General features: G+C 43.6%; 1 protein-coding gene across 1 annotated transcript; it reads right to left on the bottom strand.

The window, feature by feature from the left end:
• Positions 1-2,385: 2,385 nt before the first annotated feature.
• Positions 2,386-6,472, bottom strand: GPR12 (G protein-coupled receptor 12). The gene is made up of 2 exons (XM_069759050.1): positions 6,250-6,472; positions 2,386-5,639 (listed from the first exon to the last, which is right to left on the bottom strand). The coding sequence occupies exon 2, from the start codon at positions 5,628-5,630 to the stop codon at positions 4,632-4,634; it is 999 nt and encodes a 332-aa protein (XP_069615151.1). The 5' UTR covers positions 5,631-5,639; positions 6,250-6,472; the 3' UTR covers positions 2,386-4,631.
• Between the last annotated feature and the right edge of the window lie 21,494 nt (positions 6,473-27,966).

Below are 27,966 nucleotides of genomic sequence, written 5' to 3'. Positions count from 1 at the left end.
ACGTCATAGGCCTGTTTGGAGTTAATGAAACAAACACACTTGTAGTATAATATATGAACCAGATAGATGAGTATATATTGACGTTTAACTTGGGAGCACCATGAATTGATGGATGAAATTAAGTGTGTAGTTTGCTTCATCCGGAGAAACCAGGGCAAATTACCCCAGGCGGACCTGTAAATTTAGCTCTGAATGGTGTTAAAGAGGTTTCTCAAAGATTAGACGGTAGGATCTGTTTTTTTTCCTCCAGAAAAAACACTTCCTATATCCATAAGCTTTGTCTAAAAGTGCACATGGGCACTGCTGTAATACCAAACACCATCTACAGGCAGGAGTGGTGCTGTTTGTGGAATAAGGCCAGTCTCACACGTCCAGATAATTCCGGTACCGAAAAAATCGGTACCGGAGTTATCCGTGCCTGTGTGTCCATGAGCTCACGTAGGCCATCCGTGTGGCACACGTGCGGCACATGTGCCGACTAGGTACCACACGGAGCGTGCAGGAGACAGCGCTAGAGATAAGCGCTGTCCCCTGCATCTGGTGCTGAAGCCGCCATTCATATCTTCTCTCCAGCAGCGTTCGCTGGAAAGAAGATATGAAAAATCCTTTTTTTTTGTTTTTTCGTGTTTTAAATAAAGATCCCTGTCCCCTCCCCCCTCCCACCCCCTGTGCGCCCGCCCACCTGCTGGTAATAAAATACTCACCCGGCTCCCTCGCAGCGTCCTGTCCTCGCCTCAGCTTCTCCTGTATGAGTGGTCACGTGGTGCCGTCCATTACAGTCATGAATATGCGGCTCCACCCCTATGGGAGGTGGAGCTGCATATTCATGACTGTATTGGGCGGCACCACGTGACCGCTCATACAGGAGAAGGTTCGGCGCGGAGAGGACGCTTCGAGGGAGCCGGGTGAGTATTTTAGTAACAGCGGCCGGGCGCACAGGGGGTTGGAGGGGGGTGGGGACAGGGATCTTTTTTTTAAAACACGAAAAAACAAAAAAAAAGGATTTTTCATATCTTCTTTCCAACGAACGCTGCTGGAGAGAAGATATGAATGGCGGCTTCAGCACCATGTGGGGGGGACAGCGCTTACTGTAGCGCTGTCTCCTGCACGGCACACGGACTGCACACGGACAGCGTCTGTGTGCGGTACGTGTTTTACACGGACCCATTGACTTTAATGGGTCCGTGTAATCCGTGCGCTCCCACGAACAATGACATGTCTCCGTGTTTTGCACACGGACACACGGTCCGTGAAAACACGCTGACATGTGCAGAGACACATTGATTTCAATGTGTCTACGTGAGTCAGTGTCTCCGGTACGTGAGGAAACTGTCACCTCACGTACCGGAGCCACTGACGTGTGAAACCGGCCTAAAGCAGATATTTATTTTAATCAAGACCTTCAAACCCATTGTCCTCCTCCCTCAAATCATAATCACAAAAGTCCAGGAAGTTTACATAGTTGTGTTCCACAAGTTTCCAAAGGCCAACTTCCAGTCTGATGGAGAAAATATCAGGTTCTAAGACTCCTATGATAATGATTCAATGTGGCGGACAAAGAAGGGAGGGCATTGGAGTGGAACTGTTTCGCCATGCTCCATCAGGTGCCAGATGTCAGAGATTTTCTCCACTCGAAGAAGCAATGTTTTCATCTTATAAATAAGCATAAGATGGAGAATGCCATAATTTTACCAGAAGATTTGGGCACAAATTGGAGCGCGGTAAGGCCTAGGGCCTCTATATGGGAGTGGAATTGTGCCGCCATACTCCATCAGGTGCCAAATGTCAGCTTTTCTCCACTAGAAGCAATGTTTCAATCTCATAAATAAGCATGAAAAAGAGCATGGCACCATTTTGCCAACACATATGAACAAAAATTGGTTCAGAAGTAAGGCCAAGAGCCTCCATATGGGTGTCCTATAATGGAGCTATACAAAGCAGTGCCGTAATTATGGAGAAGGGGTACTATACTGTAAATAATACTTTACCATACTACAAGCCTTTGCCTGGGATTTGGACCAATAATGTATTCATTCAATGTACACAGAGCTGAAACGGAAAACCGGAACCAGTGAGGATTAATACAGATTCCCCCCAAAGGCAGAGATGAGACGTCTCTCCACCACGTTATTGCACCAGTTATATATAAGTTTGTGCATCAGAGTCGGTTTTACAGAATGGAATAATAATGTCTTATAGAAGAAAAAGAGCTCAATCAGAACATGGAGAAATTCCCATACAGCGCATATAATATTCTCTACTGTGGAAGATCAATATTGTTAGGTCCAACTTTATATATATATTTTTTTGGTCCCATCTTGCAGCTGTTCAGTAGCTAAATATGGAAGAATAGAAGCTTCTTATTCCTAATGATTTTTTTTTTTTCAAGGAAGGCTCAGATAACAAGGACACTTTACCTTTTGAGCGCCAAACCAACATGCATTCTTCATTACAGCATTTTAACCCTAAAGCATCACTGATCCAAACACAATGTCTCGCACAGGTAACACTTTGAGCGGTGAAACGGTTACTACAACATTCACCTTATTGCGTCACAATTTCTATTTTCGCTGCACAGTTCCAATTACCACCTCAGAGAGGAAGCGAGCCATGCAGGTGTATCGTAATCCCTCGTGGCCTTGTACACATATACATAATCTCCAGGATGTCACAGACTATTTCACTCTTCGTTAGTGATTTATTGCAATATTTTCCCTGGAATTGATTGAAAGGAAGGAATTTTGCAGTGTACGAAGCCCCTACTTCACCAATCCTCATATCCCTCATATCCCTAAGTAGAACATGATGCAAGAACCAAGTGGGCAACCCGAAAAAACAGCTCTCAAAGCAGAATACACCTGGAATGTAAAGCAGAACCATTCCGGACTCATTCATTTATCCTATAGAACACATATTCTCACAAGTCCTACCAAGAAAAGATTCAGTCCCATTTAGAAGGTTAATTACTCTAATTGCTAACCCTTCTGACCCGACAATGGAGCAAAGTCATCAAAACTGGTGCCTAGGGAAATAAATCAAAAGGCTTTGGTTTCGGTGAACAATTGCTCCACTTTTCCTTTGCACCAGTATTACTGGATTTCCCCCATTGTCGCCAGTCAGACAGTAAATATACTGTACATATAAAATAAAAGACTTTCTAGGCCAGTGTTGTAGATAAAGGACTGCTTTCCGCCAAATATGCTTTACGTGGCCAATGTAAACAAAGGCAATGGGAATTTTTCTAACTATACAAATGTGCTTGTGCTATTCTGATTTTGGCATTTAGTCATTCAAAATATATATATGAATTCTATATAACATAACATATGTATGACACACAGAAACATTAAAAAGTGCCTGACTGTACTTGTTTTTTTTATACTACATCCACCATCGAAGTCTTCTAAGTGGGATTGGATCTTGTGAATCTGGATGTACAGCAATTGTAAAGCTGGAGGCTTCAGGACCGGTCCTTGGCTATCAATCATTAGTACGCAGAGTTCACAGAACTCCATAACCTGTACCCAAATATGACCACTTTCACAGTGATTCACATCATCGCAAGGGCTCTTTTGCTTTTTGGCCTTCTATCTCATGTCTTGTTAAAGAGAAGGGTGGCGTGGTTATCAAAGGATATCGAGTACGGAATCCAATCAATTTATGAGCCCCTTGACTGCCGATATTTTATCATAAAGGCATTTTTATTATATATGGATGTAAAAAATGTTAACTTGACATCTTTTAACATGCACTTATCTCCGACAACCCAACCAGGATCCATGAAATTACGGTAACTAGCTCAGTCCCTTATATACAAACTAGGAGACTGTAGAATGAGATTTCCAGAAAATTTTACAGTGTCACCACACAGGTGGTCTCGACTCGAGATCTTAACACTTCTGATGGGATGATGTCCCATGCATCAACCATCTGACTTTTTAAGACAATCATTGGCTTCAGCAGTCATAAATGTACATGTAGTCAGTTGATTGACAAATGGGACTTAATCCTTCCTAGTCCCATTAGGGACCAATGAAGTGGTGGATGAGTCAAGGGGCAAGTATTTATTTTATACCGATTCCTACACAATGCTAAATTTGAGGTGTCAGTGATGCCTTGATCTATTAAGCTCCTATTGCACACCCTTTGGCCATTTACCATACTCTGTAGAGCCCTATGCAGGTTCTCGGTGAAGGACCAACTTGACCTTAGACCTCTTTAAGCAGTGGGTCTTACAGCAGCCATCGAGGCTACTTCTAGGGCAGAATGTCTTTAAGATATGAGTTCTAATCATGACTCAAGGACCAGGCGTTGAAACCTCCCCGTCATAATTGCTGTACACTTACAAACAGGAACACATCATTCTGAAAAATCACAAAACCTGAGTAAATGACACCTCAGATAGTGTTACAACATTAGCTCTTTTTGACTAGATATTGCACAATCGCGATTTAATAAATAAATTGATTTCCATTTATGAAATGGAGCGATCGCTTTAATGCCACGTCCAAGTGTCCTTGAGCACAGCAATCTCAAGTGTATCTACACGGTGATATTCCTTTTTTTTTGCGTATTTATGTAAAATGACGACTACACCTTACACACGAACACCGACCGCAGCTTCTACATAATCATACATCACTGGGCGACCTTGCTCTTTGAGATACACTAGGTGGGATACAGCCACAGCAGATCAACCACAAAGATTTCTGGATTTCCTGGTTCCGGAAGGCGTAGATGACCGGGTTGATAACAGAGTTGTATGTGGCTGGCAATAGTGTGGCGTAGGTATAGATGGAAGGATAGGTGTAATCTCCTATTAATGAATACAGGGTGAAAGGCATCCAGCAGGCCGCAAAGGTCCCCAATATGATGGCCAAGGTTGATACTCCTTTGCGGGTGGTGACATAGTGGGAAGTAGCCAGGAAATGGTGCTGTAAGGCGATCTGATGAGCGTGCCTCATGACTATTTTGCAGATCTGAATGTACAACTGGAGCATAAGTGCAAACATAAGCAAAAAAGAAACCGAAAGGGCGGCAGCATTATTTTTAGTCAGCGGCCTGATGATGCTACATGTCGATTCATCTTTAAGGCAATTCCAGCCCATTATGGGCAACAGACCAACACACGTAGAAGCTCCCCATAGGAAAATAAGCATGACATAGGTGAAAGTGACTGTCCTTTCCGAATTATACGTCAAAGCGTAATAGAGAGATAGGTAACGGTCAACCGTGATGGCCAACAAGCTGCACACCGAGGCACAAAAAGAGGCCGCTATCAGTCCCACTGTGACAAGCTTTGCTGCTTCGGATTGAAGAAGATATGCAAAAATAAAATTGACTATTAGTCCGACACCGGCTAAGAGGTCCGCGAGGGCCAAACTCCCAATGAGAAGGAACATTGGGGCTCGGAGGCTTGGATTATGGAAGATGATAAGGACCACAATAGCATTTTCACAGGCGATAAGGGTTCCCGATGTGCACAGAACAATATCCCATGGGTTCACTATGAGCTCGGGCTCTAGCACAGGAATCAGGGAGGAGTCTGCAGCCGAGATATTCTCTGGAGGACTGACATCTATAGGATCCTGAGGCGGCCAGCTTATATTAACCTTCGTATCTTCATTCATTTTAACCTTCTTCAATAAAAAGACAAGGCTTTAATGCAGCGTAGTAGAGCAGCGGAGAACGAGGACATGCAATCACCTGCTACTCTGACGTCTACGTATATATACAATATGGCAAACCGATCATTAATGAGGGGGCTGGGCAGGGGGTTTAACGTCTTGAAGGGGTAAAACGGGACATCTTCCTAAAATGTTTTCACACTATACGCACATGCATCTGGCTACATTCCTGCAGATTTTACAAGGTATCAAGAATGAATAACCTATATAGCCATGTCCTGATGTATTTGCCCAGTGGGTCCGATTTTGCAAATTGATATGCAATCCATATGCCAATGAAATACATCAGAGGGGGGAGGAATGTAACGCGTTTAGCGCTTGCTACATGCAAATGATAACGATTATTCCATATGGGCTGGAAAATGTGCAGAAGGTTCACTAAGTTCATATGATAAATATCTATAATAGAGAAGAGTCAAATTCCAAAAATGGAGAAGCCTGGTAATTCTAGCTCTGGGGATGGGTGACAGGATGCATGCATACATGCATGAGACCCTCTGTATTATAGAGGAGGAGGAGGTGGGGGCAGCTACATACAACGAGCATCTCACAATGTAGTCACCTTGAAATCCAATCGCTTCAGATGTCCTATGGTCCTGAGACAGGGGAGGTTGTGCGCTGGCCCTGCATCCTCTCCTCCTGCAGGGTGAAGATGGGACGTGGGCTCTGGCTGTCCTGCAGGAAGGGGGCTGCAGGTGGATGGATAGCGGGGGTCGGGCTGTCAGCTCCCCGCCGGGCGCTCATAGCGATCACTGCCGCCGCTGCTGCTGCCTGCAAGAGGCAGAAAAGAGTGCGAGTCGGGACGCCGCACATGCGCGCCCCCGTGTGCGCGCCACCTCTCCGCTGCGGGTGCGCGCACATCTACTGCAGTGTGCTAGAAAAAAAAACCTCATTGAAGAGGATTTCAAAAACTAAAACTTATTAACCCTTACATGACATGCATCTGTATAAGACAAGTGACATCTTACCCAGAGGACTAAATATTTATATTGATTAATGTGATTTTTCCCCCCCTAGGGATTTCTGCAGTAAAAATCTTATACTGTAAGACAAGTGACAACTTTACCAGAAAATGTTATGATGTGATCCTAGAAAGTCCATAAATAGTAATCTTACATTGTTTATTGTGCTTCCATATGATTTCTACACTAAAAACATTATAGACATATCTATTATTTGATCAATAATGGCAGATCGTGTCTTTCCAACCCTGATCAGTTGCGACTGTTGGGCGTCTCTGTGGTAATGATTTACTCAGGGTTCACTTTTTTATTTTTTTGTCGAAAAACAATCATGATGGATCCTGTTAACTTCTATGGGATTCGAAGTGATGTTAATTGAAGTCTTCATCAGCTCTTTTTTTTCTTAAGGATCAATTATATCATTTCTTTAATTTTTTTTTTACATAGAAGTTGCTGGGAGACGTATACAATAATTGGTTTTATATTTGCCCCACCCGAAGAGTTGCAAAGCACACATAAGCCGTGTGCCCACCATGAGTTTTTGCGTCTTTTTGCTGTGTCAAGATTGGAGAGTCTTAGGGTACGTGTCCACGTTCAGGATGGCAAACTCGCTCCGCCCCCTTCAGGAGACGCGATGATGCCAGATGTGTTCATTGCACACATCCGGAATCATCACACCCCACACATAGGGCCCTGTGTTATACCTTGCGTCGTCGCAGCGGCGCTGTAAGGTTAAACGGACATGCTGCGATCTAAAAAGATGCGCCGCATGTCCGGAATTGCAGGGCCGCCGGGTGCGTGTTACCACGCTTAGTGGAGATGGGATTTCATGAAATCCCCTCCACTATGCTGTAACATCTGGACGCTGCGTCAAACACGCAGCGTTTCCTGAACATGGCAACACACCCTTAGGCTATGTTCCCACGATGAGTTTTTGGGTGAGTCTTTGATTTTGCAGATTTTCTACAGCATTTCGGCACCCAATAAGTAATATAAGTTACTTGTATATTTTTTGAAAACTCACTGAAGACTCATCATGGGAACATAGCCAGTTCCAGCAAAGTAGATGGATTGATAGAAATCTCATGCCCACTGTGCTTCTTTTTTTACGCAGCGTAAAAATCATCTGCAACATGCCAGTATCGTGGCACCAGGTACTCTGAGGTTCATGCGCAGATTTTTCCTATAGACTTGTATTACAAGCGGAAAATCCACAGATAAAAAAATCACAAGTGTTTTTAGTGCGTTTCCGCAGCAGAAAAGCATCAAAATGCATGTAGTCTGCACTCGGTCAGTATTTGGTCAGTATTTTACCTCAGTATCTGTAAGCCAAAACCAGGAGTGGGTGATAAATACAGAAGTGGTGACGGGTTTCTGTTATACTTTTCCTCCGATCGTTCCTCTCCTGGTTTTGGCTTACAAATACTGAGGTAAAATACTGACACTGCTAGTGTGACGGCAGCCTTACGTTCAGTATTTGGTCAGTATTTTACCTCAGTATTTGTAAGCCAAAACCAGGAGAGGAACAATCGGAGGAAAAGTATAATTTATACTTTTCCTCCGATTATTCCTCTCCTGGTTTTGGCTTAGGCCATGTTCACACCATCCTTTTTTTCATGCGGAATCGCCGCGATTTTCCCGCTGCGGGTCCGCAGCTGTTTTCCATGCAGGGTACATTACAATGTACCCTATGGAAAACAGGAACTGCTGTGCCCACATTGCGGAAAATCGTGAAAAAAGCCGCACTGAATAGCCGCAGTAAAAAAGAAGTACCATGTCACTTCTTTTTGCGGAACTGCAGCGGTTCTGCACCCATAGACCTCCATTGTGAGGTCAAACCCGCAGATGAAAAAAATATCTGCGGGTTTTCTGCGGTTTGTGGTGCAGAACCGCTGCAGTGTGGCTGCCCCCCTGTGCCCCAATCCCACCCCACCATGCTCCGATGCCACCCCCCCATGCTCCGATGCCACCCCCCATGCTCCGACGCCCCCCCCGTGCCCTCATCTCCCCCCTTATACTTACCCGGCCTCCCGGTGTCCGTCCGGCCGTCTTCTCCCTGGGCGCCGCCATCTTGCAAAATGGCTGGCGCATGCGCAGTGCACCCGCCGAATCTGCCGGCCGGCAGATTCGTTACAAAGTGCATTTTGATCACTGAGGTATAACCTATCTCAGTGATCAAAATAAAAAAAATTGTAAATGACCCCCCCTCCCTTTGTCACCCCCATAGGTAGGGACAATAAAAAAATTAAGAATTTTTTTTTTCCACTGTTAGAATAGGGTTAGGGTTAGGGGTAGGGTTAGGGGTAGGGTTAGGGGTAGGGGTAGGGTTAGGGGTAGGGTTAGGGTTAGGGGTAGGGTTAGGGGTAGGGGTAGGGTATTTTCAGCCATTTTAACCCTAAAAAACTTCCTAGAAAACACACAGACTCTGCATAGAAAACTGCATCAAAAAACGCATCAAAAAAACGCATCAAAAAACGCACCAAAAAAGCACCAAAAAAAGGACCTGCGTTTTCTGCCAAGAGCTGCGGTTTTTAGTCCTGAAAAAAAAGGAGGGAAATCAGGAACGTGTGAACATAGCCTTACAAATACTGAGGTAAAATACTGACCAAATACTGCTAGTGTGATGGCAGCCTAAGAGCGTGGCCACAAAGTCAAAGCCAAATAGTGGAAAAATAAAAAACAGAGCAGCTTTCATTAAAACATGACAAACACACCATCAAAAGCACAGTAAAAATGCATGTTAAAAAAACACTTAAAAATGCAATGAAAAAAGCAACCTAATTTACATTATAGCTGCAGAAAATCTGCAACCTCAAAACTCACTCAAAGCTCATCGGAAGAACGTAGCCTCAAGGCTCATCAGAAGTCAGTGATTTTTCTCATATACAAAAAATGGTCCGAGTTGAGTTTTAGTGGTGTTTTTGTTCAGATTTTCATGAAAATTTGGTTAATTTTTCAGTTTGACTATTAAGAGTTTCATTAGTTTCCCCGTCGGAAATAAAACCCAAAGATGATGGAGGTTTCTCAAGCTTTCCCTACACAGAATGAAAGAAGTGCAGCTGCAATCAGATCTGTACAGCCACACACACACTTCATACACCGGCCACCAGGGGAAGCAAAAGGTTCTATCTATTAGGCCACTCCTCACACTTGGGTAAAACTGGGGGTTGGTTAGGAAGTAAGTTAGTCAGAGTTGGAACCAGGAGAAGGAGCAGAGAGGAGCAGACTGGGCTCGGCCCAGGAAAGGGAAAGAAAGACACGGAGCTGCGCCTGCAACCCATGCGGCAGCCTCCTAGGAAAGGACAAGAAAGGAAGTGTGCCGTAGTGAGTGAGCACAGAAGTCATAGCAACAGGAGTAAAACATCAGTGGGAGACCAGCTAGAGGCAGGCTGCCTCCCACTGAGCGTAGATCTGGTGGCCGGAACACCGAGGGAGTAATAGACTCTACGCTTTACTTCAGAGACCAGCAGGACAGTCGATTCCAAGTTGGCTGTTCGACCTAAGAACCTAAGCAGACAAGGTGGCAACGCGGAGGAGGGGCGATGCTAGGGTCCCTATAAAATAGCCTTAGGCCACCACCGTCATACGGGTTATGTCCTATTCATCTGGGGGACAGAGAGAGAGAAGTAACAAGAGTGAGGACATTATGGTAGCTAATGCAAGTAAGGACCTACTACGTTACTGTGCGCAAGGGGAAGGCTACTGATTTCCACCTGGATAGGGGGACTCTGGAATTGCTATCAGACTGGCCAGACTCTGCCTACCCTGTCATCCGGCACCCTGGACTGTGGATGCTGAAGCCTTCAGTAAAGGTAAAGAGACTGCACCCATTGTGTCCTCGTTATTCACGGCGCCTTGCACAACCTACCATCAACTTCTACACTTCTGGGAAGCCCTGGGGATATACTTCACCTGTGGGAAGGTATACCATCTAGCTGCCATTCCATCACCCCAGCGGACCCCTAAGCAGCGTCGGTCATCCTGACCGAATTCCACAGGTGGCGTCACGAACACTACCGTTATCTACAAACTCTACCGTTTTATTGGGCGCCCCTCATAGGGCCACGGTCCGGGTCGAGCCACCGTGACATCCCCGCCGAGGGAACTGAAGGACCCGGTACCGAGTACCCCATTGCCCTTACGTGGGGGCGATCCAACTGCAATCATGACCAGTGAATTACAAAAAAGTGGGACCCTGTGGAGTTTCATGTCACTTGCTCGCCTCTCTCCCTTACAGGCCAGAATGCGACCCTTTCACTTGCACTGTGCTACGATGTAATGGTGGCATACAGCTGTCTTTGGTCACGTGGATTGTGTTGTGGCAAAGTCGCTGTGATATCCCAGACGTGAAATAGAAATAGTCAATTTTTGTTAATGAAGTGATTAATTTGGTTATCTCATGCATTGTTCCGATTTGCTCAGGGATTAGTTTGATGGTTGTTAAAAAAAGAGATGTCCATGTTTTTAATGCTGGACACCATGATGGAAACCCAAGGAACCCAATTAAAGGGAACCTGTCACCTGAATTTGGCGGGACCAGTTTTGGGTCATATGGGCGGAGTTTTCAGGTGTTTGATTCACCCTTTCCTTACCCGCTGGCTGCATGCTGGCCGCAATATTGGATTGAAGTTCATTCTCTGTCCTCCGTAGTACACGCCTGCGCAAGGTAATCTTGCCTTGCACAGGCGTGTACTACGGAGGACAGAGAATGAACTTCAATCCAATATTTCGGTCAGCATGCAGCCAGCGGGTAAGGAAAGGGTGAATCAAACACCTGAAAACTCCGCCCATATGACCCAAAACTGGTCCCGCCAAATTCAGGTGACAGGTTCACTTTAAAGTCAAATGGGTTTGTGTAGTGCTACTGGTGTCTGGCATGCAAGGAATTTGGCAGTTATGTTACTTATGTAAATCATGGTCCTACGATGGAACAATGGATACGAACTCGGATTTGAAGCCATATGTGCATGATCTGTTCAGCCAAGCCTGCATGTGTTTTCAATGGAAAGGATGGAGTAAGTTGTGCCCAGATACCTGTTAGTGAAAAGTAGGAAGGACATTTATTTTATGATATACAGTCATTGTCACAGTCCTTCATGCCCATATACTCATTCTCCAAGTCTATGTGAATAGTACCACGATGCACTAGTTTACTGTACCAGTCAACACTATCCAAGAGCTTAGTATACCAGTTCCTGCTGCCGACTGGCTTGCACCCCCTCCCCCAGTCCTATTGTCCACTGGTGATTTGCCCAAAATTGCAATACAACATAGGCTGAAAAGAACCTATGACAATTGCATGGAACTTCCTCATAAAAGAACAAAACTTCTGTTAAATGACAGCAGAGCTGGGAAAGGAAAGTATGATTATGAGAGGTTTTGCTTTCAGAAGTAAGAGTTTTCATATGAGTCAGCTAATTCTATGGCCAGTGACTTTTCAGAAGAGATGAGAAGAGTTGACAAATTACGTCTGAAAAGATTTACAAAGTCATTTCTAAGACTCCGAATCTCCAGCTCGTCACAATGACTTCTTATATCTCCAAATGGAGACTTGAAATAGTGGTGGATTTTTTCAGGAATAACCGACCCCTGGAGTTGAGCAAAAAGATTTGCATGACCCTGGTTCAACAGCCTCTCTGGTAGTCTTTGGCCATCAGAGCCCTGTGACCCTCTTACTTCCTGTGGCATCGTAGTCGTCTCTACTGATTAATAGGCCCACTAAGACATGTTTTTGTTCGATGCATGCAAGAAATTACACAGGCACCCTCGTAGTAGGTTCATATTGTTGTGGTGTAGACTAACACAGTCAAACATGTTTGCTTAACTATATCAACCATCTAAATTGTCTAATGACACATAGATAATTCATCCATTTCTCAATAAGAGCATCCAAAAGGCTACTAAACCCTCAAGCCTCATCTAAGCTCAGTGCTTATGAATCATTAAAGGGGTTGTCCTGCCATGCATTTATTACAAAAAATCACATAGAATGTTACAAAGTAGGAAGAGATGGCATATTAAGAATTTAAGCCACTCTGGTTGTGATGATTATACTGTGCGACACCATAAAGTGACCTAAAGTGACTGACCCAAACCTCCTGCCTGCCATAATCATAGGAAGTGGGACTAGCATAACCTATAACAAGATGCGGTACTGTGGACTGAGACAGTGAGAGGAGATGTGGCCTGAGATAGTGAGAGGAGATGTGGCCATGATAGTGTAATAGTATGCAGGTACTGAGTGTGTCACCACGGAACAGACAGACCAAGAGTTGAGGGGTTTGTTAACAGGAATCAGGTTCTCTGTTATGATCCGGTGACCTTGGAGCAGCATGAAAACTTTCACTGGAGTAGGTGGTAACTATACTGACCGCAAATCCTGATCTTAACACCGCAACAAGAAGTAGCCGTGGGGTGTACCTAACAAATCCTAGACACCTCGTCACAGCCGGAGGACTAAATACCCCTAAAGATGGAAATAGGAATACTATCTTGCCTCAGAGCAGAACCCCAAAGGATAGGCAGCCCCCCACAAATATTGGCTGTGAGTAGGAGAGGAAAGACACACACAGGCAGAAAAACAGGATTTAGCACAAGAGGCCACACTAGCTAAAATAGGAAAGGATAGGACAGAGTTCTGTGCGGTCAGTATTAAAACCCTTCCAAAAATATCCACAGCAGATTATACAAAAAATTCCTCCATCTAACTAAAGACGTGGAACGTATATCTGCAACTCCAGAGACTCCTACACTCAGAGCAGGAATACAATCAAAAAACAAGCACACAGCTTGTGTGCCATAGAAAAAGAAACAGACACTTATCTTTGCTGAATTGGCAGCTAAGCAGGAGAAGCCAGACAGAGATCCAACACATCCCAAGAAACATTGACAACTGGCAAGGACTAATGAGTCCTGCAAACCTAAATACCCCAGTCAGAATTGCAATTAGCAGATACACCTGTCCAGGACTGCAGCCCAGGGACAACTGCACTACCACCTACAACCACCGGAGGGAGCCCAAAAGCAGAATTCACAACAGTTCTCCTCACAGGGAGGAAGCAGTAGAATATAACTAACAATAAAACAGTGCAAAAATATGGGAGTCAAACAGTGTAACAGAAGTAAGCAGGATTTCTTGAGAAAAGAACACTTATCAGTCTGATGAAGACTTGCTTGAAGGGTCGTCTTCTCCAATGTAGGCGCCGAGAAACAGCGGCACTTGTCGTCCCTCTGTTGTCCGTGGGCTGAGTAGTCTCTAAGAACCCGCTGCCTGAGGTTTCGGGAGTTAATGTGATATGCACGGGCTCTGAGTCTTTAGTTTTTACAGTACAGCCTACCTAGGGAAAACGATGGTCAGTCTATTATTAAGTCTCTCACCAGGAATCAAGGGCTCTGCACTGATACCGTGGGTACCAGGGGTCACAGTCTCTGCAATGATACCGTGGGTACCAGGGGGTCACAGTCTCTGCACGGGCCAATGTCTCTGCACGGGTCTCAAGGCACCCCTCTCCAGTCACAGCAGAGTCCGCTTTCATGTACTTACAAGATGCAGTCTTTCTGGGCAATCTCCCTGTATTTGTCCTTTAACCAGGAGCTCTCTCTCTCCCGGAGTGCAGATGCGCCCTGCTCTGACCGCTTCTCACGCTGCTCTGACCCTTGTGCGCGCGCCTTTCCCGCTCTCTGCCCGGCTTCCTTCCTGTCCCAGTCTCTAAGTCTGCCCCCTGGGGAACCTGTAGCACAGCTCAATGGTTTCAGGCACGGAGCCGAGAATGTAACTGCCCCCGGACTCTTCTTGTGCTTCACCTCCTGTCCTTACAATAGTGATAGGAGATTGTTCCCAAGACAGTGAGACAAGATGATGTCTGCGATAGTGAGAGGATATGTGACCTGAGATAATGAGAGGATATGTGGCCTGAGACTGTGACAGTAGATGTTGCCTGAGACAGTAAGATAAGATAGGGTTTGAGACAGTGAGAGGAGATACGGACTAAGATAGTGAGAGGAGATGAGGTGTGTGACAATGAGAGGAGATGTGGCCTGAGACAATGAGAGGAAATGTGGCCTGAGACGGTGAAAGGAGATCTGTTTTGCAAGTTTATAGTTGGAACCACAAAGCCCTGTGCCACAGTTTAGTAATGTAACTGCCAATTTAAACCCATTATACTTTGTGCCATTAAGATAAGCGGTTCCCCAATAAGAGTAATCATTGGGAATCCCAGCTGTAAGACAACCCGTACTCTTCTTTTTGTCAGGATACCCATCTGACAAAAAAGGATTGTCCAAAGCCATTTGAGGTAATCTCCTAAGGATAAAGAGACTTAGGCTGGCGTCACACTCAGCGTATGCAAATACGGTCCGTATATTACGGCCGTAATACGCTGAAAAGTCCCGAAAATAGTGGTCCGTAGCTCCTCCGTAGCCAGGGTGTGTCACCGTTTTTTGCGCATGGCATCCTCCGTATGTAATCCGTATGGCAGCCGTACTGCGTGTTTTTATCGCAAGCTTGCCAAACCGACATACGCCTATACAAGGGATCCATGTGTTAAAAAAAAAAAAAAACATATATACTGTCTCTATATATATATATATATATATATATATATATATGTCAGCAGACACATATATATATATTATTCCTTCATACAGCGCGAGATAGCAAAAAGCCGGTAATTCAATTACCGGCTTTTGCTTTCTCCTTCCTAAACCCGACATGATATGAGACCTGGTTTACATACAGTAAACCATCTCATATCACCATTTTTTTTGCATAATCCACACTACTAATGTTAGTAGTGTGTATCTGCAAAATTTGGCCGTTCTAGCTCTTAAAATAAAGGGTTAAATGGCGGAAAAAATTGGCGTGGGCTCCCGCGCAATTTTCTCCACCAGAGTAGTAAAGCCAGTGACTGAGGGCAGATATTAATAGCCTGGAGAGGGTCCACGGTTATTGCCCCCCCCTGGCTAAAAACATCTGCCCCCAGCCACCCCAGAAAAGGCACATCTGGAAGATGCGCCTATTCTGGCACTTGGCCACTCTCTTCCCATTCCCGTGTAGCGGTGGGATATGGGGTAATGAAGGGTTAATGCCACCTTGCTATTGTAAGGTGACATTAAGCCTGATTAATAATGGAGAGGCGTCAATTATGACACCTATCCATTATTAATCCAATTGAATGAAAGGGTTAAAAAAAAACACACACACATTATTAAAAATTATTTTAATGAAATAAAAACAAAGGTTGTTGTAATATTTTATTTAACGCCCAATCCAATCACTGAAGACCCTCGTTCTGTAAAAGAAAAAACATAATAAACCAACAATATACTTACCTTCCGCAGATCTGTAAAGTCCAACGATGTAAATCCTTCTGAAGGGGTTAAAACATTTTGCAGCAAGGAGTTCCGCTAATTCAGGCTGCTCCTTGCTGCAAAACCCCGGGGAATGAAGCTAAATATAGGTCAATGATCTATATTTAGCTTCATTTGCGGTGAGGCGCCCTCTGCTGGCTGTTCCTAGATCGTGGGAACTTTCCTAGTAAGCCTGGGAGCTTTCTAGGTAAGTTCCCACGATCTAGGAACAGCCAGCAGAGGGCGCCTCACCGCAAATGAAGCTAAATATAGATCATTGACCTATATTTAGCTTCATTCCCCGGGGTTTTGCAGCAAGGAGCAGCCTGCATTAGCGGAACTCCTTGCTGCAAAATGTTTTAACCCCTTCAGAAGGATTTACATCGTTGGACTTTACAGATCTGCGGAAGGTAAGTATATTGTTGGTTTATTATGTTTTTTCTTTTACAGAACGAGGGTCTTCAGTGATTGGATTGGGCGTTAAATAAAATATTACAACAACCTTTGTTTTTATTTCATTAAAATAATTTTTAATAATGTGTGTGTGTTTTTTTTTAACCCTTTCATTCAATTGGATTAATAATGGATAGGTGTCATGATTGACGCCTCTCCATTATTAATTAGGCTTAATGTCACCTTACAATAGCAAGGTGGCATTAACCCTTCATTACCCCATATCCCACCGCTACACGGGAATGGGAAGAGAGTGGCCAAGTGCCAGAATAGGCGCATCTTCCAGATGTGCCTTTTCTGGGGTGGCTGGGGGCAGGTGTTTTTAGCCAGGGGGGGGCCAATAACCGTGTACCCTCTCCAGGCTATTAATATCTGCCCTCAGTCACTGGCTTTACTACTCTGGCGGAGAAAATTGCGTGGGAGCCCACGCCAATTTTTTCCGCCATTTAACCCTTTATTTTAAGAGCTAGAACCGCCAAATTTTGCAGATACACACTACTGACATTAGGAGTGTGGATTATGCAAAAAAAATGGTGATATGAGATGGTTTACTGTATGTAAACAATGTCTCATATCATGTCGGGTTTTAGGAAGGAGAAAGCAAAAGCCGGTAATTGAATTACCGGCTTTTTGCTATATCGCGGCTGTATGAAGTAAGAATATATATACATATATGTGTCTCACTGACATATATATATATACCTATTCTATGTGTACATATTTATTCTACCTATTCTACTGTAAGCTGTCAGTGTGATTTTACTGTACACCGCACTGAATTACCGGCTTTTCTCTGTAACAGCGCTGCGTATTTCTCGCAAGTCAGACTGCTGGTCCGTGTGTAATCCGTATTTTTGGGGCTTCCATAGACTTTCATTGGCGTTTTATTTGCGCAATACGGTGACAAACGCAGCATGCTGCGATTTTCTACGGCCGTAGAAAGCCGTATAATACTGATCAGTAAAATACGGCAGATAGGAGCAGGGGCATAGAGAATAATTGTGCCGTATTTTTTGCGAGTTTTACGGACGTAGTTTCTGCGCTCTTACGTCCGTAAAACTCGCAAGTGTGACGCCGGCCTCAGATGTAGAAAAATATCATCTCTACTTTTACATGAGATTTTTGAATGTTTTATCATGTAGGAGCCAAATGATTCTCTAAAAAGTAATATTTCAGATAATCCATTGGGGGTTAGTTGAATTCATTTTATGTTTCTTATTTTAATTAGTTATTTTTGATATCTTGTTAATTATTAACCAGCAGACATGATGATGAGTCCGAAAATCCTTTTTGTCTGTCTCCCCTGTTATCAGCACTATTTGATACAAAGGTAATTTAATCTAACAGTAGCAGGTCGCCGTCTCTGTCTTCTCTAAAGAATCGTTAGAAAATGTTCACAGTTCACTTTTACATTTTTTGGGGGATATCACTGTCTGCAATGGGAATATCTACGTACTGATTGTTACCGCACTTCATGAAATTTTCAATATATGTCAAACTCATCATTTATTATTGTTTTATTCAACAAATACAGTGCCTATTGAAAGTATTCGGCCTCCTGGAACTTTACAACCTTTTCCCACATATCATGCTTCAAACATAATGATACCAAATGTAAATTTTTGGTGAAGAATCAACAACAAGTGGAACACAATTGTGAAGTTGAACGAAATTTATTGGTTATTTAAAATTTTTGTGGAAATTCAAGCACTGAAAATTGGGGGCGTGCAATATTATTCGGCCCTTTTACTTTCAGTGCAGCAAACTCACTCCAGAAGTTCATTGTGGATCTCTGAATGATCCAATGTTGTCCTAAATGCCTAATGATGATAAATATAATCCACCTGTGTGTAATCAAGTGTCCGTATAAATGCACCTGCTCTGTGATAGTCTCAGGGTTCTGTTTGAAGCACAGAGAGCATCATGATGACCAAGGAACACAACAGGCAGGTCTGTGATACTGTTGTGGAGACTGTTATGACCTGGTGGTGAGGACAATAATGGACCTGGTGGTTAAGAGCACACGGAATGACCAGATAGTTACTAATAATACAGGACAAGCTCTGAGACGTGGGAACTCTGCTGACCGCAAGCCCTAATCCTATCACACACACTAGAAATAGCCGTGGAGCGCTCCTGATGCTCCCTAGGCGCCTCATCACAGCCTAAGGAACTAGCTAGCCCTAAAGAGAGAAAAATAAAGCCTACCTTGCCTCAGAGAAATTCCCCAAAGGAACAGGCAGCCCCCCACATATAATGACTGTGAGTAAGATGAAAATTACAAACACAGAGATGAAATAGATTTAGCAAAGTGAGGCCCGACTTACTGAACAGACAGAGGATAGGAAAGGTAACTTTGCGGTCAGCACAAAAACTACAAAAAGACCACGCAGAGGGCGCAAAAAGACCCTCCGCACCGACTCACGGTGCGGAGGCGCTCCCTCTGCGTCCCAGAGCTTCCAGCAAGCAAGACAAAAATCAAAATAGCAAACTGGACAGAAAAAATAGCAAACAGAGAAAAACAAGCAGGAACTTAGCTTCTGCTGGGAAGACAGGTCACAAGAACGATCCAGGAGCGAACTAGACCAATACTGGAACATTGACAGGTGGCATGGAGCAATGATCTAGGTGGAGTTAAATAGAGCAGCCAGCTAACGAATTAACCTCGTCACCTGTGGAAGGAACCTCAGAAGCCGCAGCCCCACTCACAACCACCAGAGGAAGCCCATGGACAGAACCAGCCGAAGTACCATTCATGACCACAGGAGGGAGCTTAACAACAGAATTCACAACAGGAGACGTTTAAAGGTGGATTGGATACAAAATGATTTCCAAAACTTTAAACATCCCAAGCAGCACTGTGCAAGCGATCATATTGAAATGGAAGGAGTATCATACCACTGCAAATCTTCCAAGACCCGGCCGTCCCTCTAAACTTTCATCTCAAACAAGGAGAAGACTGATCAGAGATGCAGCCAAGAGGCCCATGATCACTCTGGAGGAACAGCAGAGATCTACAGTTGAGGTGGGACAGTCTGTCCATAGGATAACAATCAGTCGTACACTGCACAAATCTGTCCTTTATGTAAGAGTGGCAAGAAGAAAGCTATTTCTCAAAGATATCCGTAAAAAGTGTCATTTAAAGTTTGCAACAAGCCACCTGGGAGACACACCAAACATGTGAAAGAAGATGCTCTGGTCAGATGAAACCAAAATCGAACTTTTTGGCAACAATGCCAAATAACATGTTTGGCGTACAGGCAACACAGCTCATCACCCTGAACACTCCATCCCCACTGTCAAACATGGTGGTGGCAGCATCATGGTTTGGGCCTGCTTTTTTTCAGCAGGGTCAGGGAAGATGGGTAAAATTGATGGGAAGATGAATGGAGCCAAATACAGGACCATTCTTGAAGAAACCCTGTTGGAGTCTGTAAAAGACCTGAGACTGGGATGGAGATTTGTCTTCCAACAAGATAATGATCCCAAGCATAAAGCAAAATCTACAATAGAATGGTTCACAAATAAACGTACCCAGGTGTTAGAATGGCCAAGTTAAAGTCCATACCTCAATCCAATCGAGAATCTGTGGAAAGAGCTGAAAACTGCTGTTCACAAACGATCTCCATCAAACCTCACTGGGCTCTAGCTGTTTGCCAAGGAAGAACGGGCAAGAATTTTAGTCTCTCGATGTCCAAAACTGATGGAGATATACCCCAAGTGACTTACAGCTGTAATCGCAGCAAAAGGTGGCGCAACAAAGTATTAAGTTAAAGGGGCCAAATAATATTGCACGCCCCACTTTTCAGTTTTTGAATTTCCACAAAAATTTTAAATAACCAATAAATTTCATTCAACTTCACAATTGTGTTCCACTTGTTGTTGATTCTTCACCAAAAATTTACATTTGGTATTTTTATGTTTGAAGCATGATATGTGGGAAAAGGTTGAAAAGTTCAAGGGGGCCTAATACTTTTGCAAGGCACTGTAGATGTATTCTAATATTCGTGGAGGTGTGGATGAAATTTTGAATGTTGAGTTGTAGAGTTTTTGGTGTTATGTGTGGCTACAAGAGATGAGGTGTTATTTATGCTTGTGTGCTAACCAAGTGTCTTCAGCGTGCTCGAAAAATATGTTCAAGACCCCAAGGCTGCATGTCTCGCCGCTGTTTGACAGCCACAACACATGCAAGGATTCGCTAACAAACAGACAATCCCTACGTGTTACAACTGTCGAACAGCCATGAGACATGCAGCCGCGGGGACTCGATCCGAGCACGTTCGCTCATCACTAGTGGCTACCCATCCATTCCATCTTCGTATACTGTAGCTGGCAAAATTAGTATTTTCTACCATTTTGACCCCTTTCCTTTTTTTTTATTCCTTGCAAACCCATAAAGAAAGAGCATTGGTCTCCTGGTATACAGCTACAACTAAGCATCTTTTTAAGAGCGGATTCAATCAATAGAAAGTGTCGTACTGCCTAGATCTTGGGCTATCTACAGCGGCAGTTCAAGATGAAAATCCTGCTTGACAGAAGCAAAAGATTTACAGTGCAAGCACTTGGAGCTTGCCATTTAGCATTACAGTCCCAAAAGGACTTGACATAAAAAACAAATCTGTTGATCTTTTGTCTTCCACTTGTTACATGGCTGTAAAACACATCTTAATAAACCATTCTATACACTATGAGCAATATGAGAAAAGTTGGATGGGGAAAGTGGCATAACGTGATGCTCGTAGGTCCCAAGGAAAAATCCCCAAAAGGGCCCCAACTGTCACTGGGGTTTTTAATAGTATTGGTCATAGCACAGAGGGCAGGAGATTTCTATAAATTCACTTTGTAGGATCTATAAGACGTTGCTTTTTTGTGCTGCGACAATACACAAAGTTAAAAACTCACCAAAAACTCATCGTGGAAACATAACCTAACCAACCTTTAAGCAGGCACTGCTTCTAACTACATAGCGTAAAGAGCTATCCTGAGGCCTCAGTCACACATCTGTGTTTAAACGTGCGGAAAACAATGGGAACGGAGTCATTATTGTTGTGTATCTGTGTGTCTGTTTTTACCATCGTGTGTCTGTTTTTACCATCAGTGTATCATAAATGTGTCAATTTTTACCATCCATGTGTCATTTGTCTGTCTGTTTTTACCATCCGTGTTTTATCCGTGTCCGTTCTACCATCCCGTGTGTCATCCATTTGTCTTTTTTTTACCATCAGTGTGTCATCCATTTCTCTGTTTTTACCATCCGTGTGTCCATTTTTACCATCTGTGTGTCATCCATGTGTCCTTTTTTACCATCAGTGTGTCATCCATGTGTCCGGTTTTACCATCAGTGTGTTACCTGTGTGTCCGTGTATACCATCAGTGTGTCATCCGTGTGTCTGTTTTTATTATCAGTGTGTCACCTGTGTGTCCGTGTATACCATCAGTGTGTCAGCTGTGTCCGTTTTTACCATCAATGTGTCATCTGTGTCAGTGTTTACCATCAGTGTGTCACCTGTGTGTCCGTGTATACCATCAGTGTGTCACCTGTGTGTCCGTGTATACCATCAGTGTGTCATCTATGTGTCTGTTTTTTACCAGGGATTCAAGCTTCAGGAGGCTAATTTGCATATTCCAGGTGCCTTCTGGGAGAAGCGAAGTCTCCCTAAGCTAGAAGATCGTTGGGTACAGCCGGGACCAGCTGCTTCGAAAGCATCACCAAACCAGGGATTCAAGCTTCAGGAGGCTAATTTGCATATTCCAGGTGCCTTCTGGGAGAAGCGAAGTCTCCCTAAGCTAGAAGATCGTTGGGTACAGCCGGGACCAGCTGCTTCGAAAGCATCACCAAACCAGGGATTCAAGCTTCAGGAGGCTAATTTGCATATTCCAGGTGCCTTCTGGGAGAAGCGAAGTCTCCCTAAGCTAGAAGATCGTTGGGTACAGCCGGGACCAGCTGCTTCGAAAGCATCACCAAACCGCGCGCCGTAGGACATTATTGCAAGAGAGCTTGGCTGAGTAGATTACACAAGAAGGAAAACACACAGCAAGTCAGCAGGATCTAGGAGCAACATGGCAGATGTGACAACCTACATGGTGAGCTGCAGCATGTGCTACATGTTCACAGATCGACCAGAAGAAGAATCCAATTTCACCTGTCAGAAGTGTAGACTAGTGGCCCTTTTAGAAGAAAAGGTGCGGGGTCTGGAAGAAAGAATAGCAACTTTGAAACTCATCAAAGAGAATGAAGACTTTCTAGACAGAACAGAAGCATCTCTACTGGTCACAGAAGGTGCAAAAAGTGTCAGAGAACCTCCAAAAGCAGATGAGTGGAAGCATGTGACCAAAAGAAGCAAGAAGACCATGGAGAAATCACCAACCACACAACTGAAGAACCGATATCAAATCTTTGTAGAGGATGAAGATGGCACACCTAAGGATGAAGCAATACCAGCAAGCAAAAAAGAAAAGGGCACACAGCAACAAGTGACAGCAAAAAGTACAGCCAAGAAGCAACGAAGAGTGGTGGTGGTGGGAGACTCACTACTGAGAGGCACAGAAGCAGCCATCTGCAGACCGGACATAACTGCAAGAGAAGTATGCTGCCTTCCAGGTGCGATGATCAAGGATGTGACCGATAGGATACCAAAGCTCTTCAGCTCCAAGGACGTCCACCCATTTCTTCTGATACATGTTGGCACCAATGACACGGCAAGGAAGGACCTACCGACAATCTGCAAAGACTTTGAAGAGTTGGGGAAGAAAGTAAAGGAACTGGATGCACAGGTAATTTTTTCTTCTATCCTTCCAGTAGACGGGCATGGCACCAGGAGATGGAACAGGATCCTTGATGCAAACAACTGGCTAAGACGATGGTGCAGACAACAAGGATTCGGATTCCTGGACCACGGTGTGAATTACTTGTATGATGGACTCCTCGCCAGAGACGGACTACACCTCAACAAACCTGGGAAACACACATTCGCCAGAAGACTCGCTACACTCATCAGGAGGGCGTTAAACTAGAAGAAGAGGGGACGGGAAGAAAAACATTAGACTCGAACAAAGACGACCCAGGAAAACATACTCAGAAGGGAGGTAAGAACATTTCTAAAACAATCCACAGTGAGGAGATTGGAACAAAACAAAATCCTCTAAACTGCATGCTCGCAAACGCCAGAAGCCTGACAAACAAGATGGAAGAACTAGAAGCAGAAATATCTACAGGTAACTTTGACATAGTGGGAATAACCGAGACATGGTTAGATGAAAGCTATGACTGGGCAGTTAACTTACAGGGTTACAGTCTGTTTAGAAAGGATCGTAAAAATCGGAGAGGAGGAGGGGTTTGTCTCTATGTAAAGTCTTGTCTAAAGTTCACTTTAAGGGAGGATATTAGCGAAGGGAATGAGGATGTCGAGTCCATATGGGTTGAAATTCATGGAGGGAAAAATGGTAACAAAATTCTCATTGGGGTCTGTTACAAACCCCCAAATATAACAGAAAGCATGGAAAGTCTACTTCTAAAGCAGATAGATGAAGCTGCAACCCATAATGAGGTCCTGGTTATGGGGGACTTTAACTACCCGGATATTAACTGGGAAACAGAAACCTGTGAAACCCATAAAGGCAACAGGTTTCTGCTAATAACCAAGAAAAATTATCTTTCACAATTGGTGCAGAATCCAACCAGAGGAGCAGCACTTTTAGACCTAATACTATCTAATAGACCTTACAGAATAACAAATCTGCAGGTGGTTGGGCATTTAGGAAATAGCGACCACAATATTGTGCAGTTTCACCTGTCTTTCACTAGGGGGACTTGTCAGGGAGTCACAAAAACATTGAACTTTAGGAAGGCAAAGTTTGAACAGCTTAGAGATGCCCTTAATCTGGTAGACTGGGACAATATCCTCAGAAATGAGAATACAGATAATAAATGGGAAATGTTTAAGAACATCCTAAATAGGCAGTGTAAGCGGTTTATACCTTGTGGGAATAAAAGGACTAGAAATAGGAAAAACCCAATGTGGCTAAACAAAGAAGTAAGACAGGCAATTAACAGTAAAAAGAAAGCATTTGCACTACTAAAGCAGGATGGCACCATTGAAGCTCTAAAAAACTATAGGGAGAAAAATACTTTATCTAAAAAGCTAATTAAAGCTGCCAAAAAGGAAACAGAGAAGCACATTGCTAAGGAGAGTAAAACTAATCCCAAACTGTTCTTCAACTATATCAATAGTAAAAGAATAAAAACTGAAAATGTAGGCCCCTTAAAAAATAGTGAGGAAAGAATGGTTGTAGATGACGAGGAAAAAGCTAACATATTAAACACCTTCTTCTCCACGGTATTCACGGTGGAAAATGAAATGCTAGGTGAAATCCCAAGAAACAATGAAAACCCTATACTAAGGGTCACCAATCTAACCCAAGAAGAGGTGCGAAACCGGCTAAATAAGATTAAAATAGATAAATCTCCGGGTCCGGATGGCATACACCCACGAGTACTAAGAGAACTAAGTAATGTAATAGATAAACCATTATTTCTTATTTTTAGTGACTCTATAGCGACAGGGTCTGTTCCGCAGGACTGGCGCATAGCAAATGTGGTGCCAATATTCAAAAAGGGCTCTAAAAGTGAACCTGGAAATTATAGGCCAGTAAGTCTAACCTCTATTGTTGGTAAAATATTTGAAGGGTTTCTGAGGGATGTTATTCTGGATTATCTCAATGAGAATAACTGTTTAACTCCATATCAGCATGGGTTTATGAGAAATCGCTCCTGTCAAACCAATCTAATCAGTTTTTATGAAGAGGTAAGCTATAGGCTGGACCACGGTGAGTCATTGGACGTGGTATATCTCGATTTTTCCAAAGCGTTTGCTACCGTGCCGCACAAGAGGTTGGTACACAAAATGAGAATGCTTGGTCTGGGGGAAAATGTGTGTAAATGGGTTAGTAACTGGCTTAGTGATAGAAAGCAGAGGGTGGTTATAAATGGTATAGTCTCTAACTGGGTCGCTGTGACCAGTGGGGTACCGCAGGGGTCAGTATTGGGACCTGTTCTCTTCAACATATTCATTAATGATCTGGTAGAAGGTTTACACAGTAAAATATCGATATTTGCAGATGATACAAAACTATGTAAAGCAGTTAATACAAGAGAAGATAGTATTCTGCTACAGATGGATCTGGATAAGTTGGAAACTTGGGCTGAAAGGTGGCAGATGAGGTTTAACAATGATAAATGTAAGGTTATACACATGGGAAGAGGGAATCAATATCACCATTACACACTGAACGGGAAACCACTGGGTAAATCTGACAGGGAGAAGGACTTGGGGATCCTAGTTAATGATAAACTTACCTGGAGCAGCCAGTGCCAGGCAGCAGCTGCCAAGGCAAACAGGATCATGGGGTGCATTAAAAGAGGTCTGGATACACATGATGAGAGCATTATACTGCCTCTGTACAAATCCCTAGTTAGACCGCACATGGAGTACTGTGTCCAGTTTTGGGCACCGGTGCTCAGGAAGGATATAATGGAACTAGAGAGAGTACAAAGGAGGGCAACAAAATTAATAAAGGGGATGGGAGAACTACAATACCCAGATAGATTAGCGAAATTAGGATTATTTAGTCTAGAAAAAAGACGACTGAGGGGCGATCTAATAACCATGTATAAGTATATAAGGGGACAATACAAATATCTCGCTGAGGATCTGTTTATACCAAGGAAGGTGACGGGCACAAGGGGGCATTCTTTGCGTCTGGAGAAGAGAAGGTTTTTCCACCAACATAGAAGAGGATTCTTTACTGTTAGGGCAGTGAGAATCTGGAATTGCTTGCCTGAGGAGGTGGTGATGGCGAACTCAGTCGAGGGGTTCAAGAGAGGCCTGGATGTCTTCCTGGAGCAGAACAATATTGTATCATACAATTATTAGGTTCTGTAGAAGGACGTAGATCTGGGTATTTATTATGATGGAATATAGGCTGAACTGGATGGACAAATGTCTTTTTTCGGCCTTACTAACTATGTTACTATGTTACTATGTTACCATCAGTGTGTCATCCGTGTGCCTGTTTTTACCATCAGTGTGTCATCCGTGTCTGCTTTTACCATCAGTGTGTCATACGTTTGTCTGTTTTTACCATCTGTGTGTCATCCATGTGTCTATTTTTACCATCCGTGTGTCATCCGTTTGTCTTTTTTACCATCCGTGTGTCATCTGTTTGTCTTTTTTTTTTACCATCCGTGTGTCATCCATGTGTCCGTTTTTACCATCTGCGTGTAATCCATGTGTTCTTTTTTACCATCTGTGTATCATCCATGTGTCCGTTTTTACCATCAGTGTGTCATCTGTCTGTTCGTTTTTACCATCAGTGTGTCATCCGTGTGTCCGTTTTTACCATCAGTGTGCCATCTGTGTGTCCGTTTTTACCATCAGTGTGTCATCCGTTTGTCTTTTTTTTTACCATCCGTGTGTCATCCGTTTGTCTTTTTTTATCATCCGTGTGTCATCCGCCTGTCTTTTTTTACCATCAGTGTGTCATCTGTGTGTCCGTTTTTACCATCAGTGTGTCATCCGTTTGTCTTTTTTTACCATCCGAGTGTCATCTGTTTGTCTTTTTTTACCATCCGTGTGTCATCCATGTGTCTGTTTTTACCATCTGTGTGTCATCCATGTGTTCTTTTTTACCATCTGTGTGTCATCCATGTGTATGTTTTTACTATCAGTGTGTCATCTGTTTGTCTTTTTTTACCATCTGTGTGTCATCCATGTGTCCGTTTTTACCATCAGTGTGTTATCCGTGTGTCCGTTTTTACCATCTGTGTGTCATCCGTGTGTCCATTTTTACCATCAGTGTGTTATCTGTTTGTCTTTTTTTACGATCTGTGTGTCATCCATGTGTCCGTTTATTACCATCAGTGTATCATCCGTGTGTCCATTTTTACCATCAGTGTGTTATCTGTTTGTCTTTTTTACCATCTGTGTCATCCATGTGTCCGTTTTTACCATCTGTGTGTCATCTGTGTGTTCGCTTTTACCATCAGTGTGTCATCCGTGTGTTCGTTTTTACCATCAGTGTGTCATCTGTGTGTCCGTTTTTACCATCAGTGTGTCATCCGTTTGTCTTTTTTTTACCATCAGTGTGTCATCCGTTTGTCTTTTTTTTACCATCCGTGTGTCATCCGTTTGTCTTTTTTTACCATCCATGTGTTATCCGCTTGTCTTTTTTTACCATCCGTGTGTCATCCGTGTGTCCGTTTTTACCATCTGTGTGTCATCCATGTGTATGTTTTTACTATCAGTGTGTCATCTGTTTGTCTTTTTTTACCATCTGTGTGTCATCCATGTGTCCGTTTTTACCATCCGTGTGTCATCCGTGTGCCATTTCTTACCATCAGTGTGTTGTCCGTGTGTCCGTTTTTACCATCAGTGTGTTATCCATGTGTCCGTTTTTACCATCAGTGTGTCATCCATGTGTCCGTTTTTACCATTAGTGTGTCATCCGTGTGTCCATTT

Source organism: Ranitomeya imitator, chromosome 3 (assembly GCF_032444005.1).
Source record: "Ranitomeya imitator isolate aRanImi1 chromosome 3, aRanImi1.pri, whole genome shotgun sequence".
Classification (NCBI taxonomy): Eukaryota; Metazoa; Chordata; class Amphibia; order Anura; family Dendrobatidae; genus Ranitomeya; species Ranitomeya imitator.
This window is presented reverse-complemented; position numbering and strand designations above follow the sequence as displayed.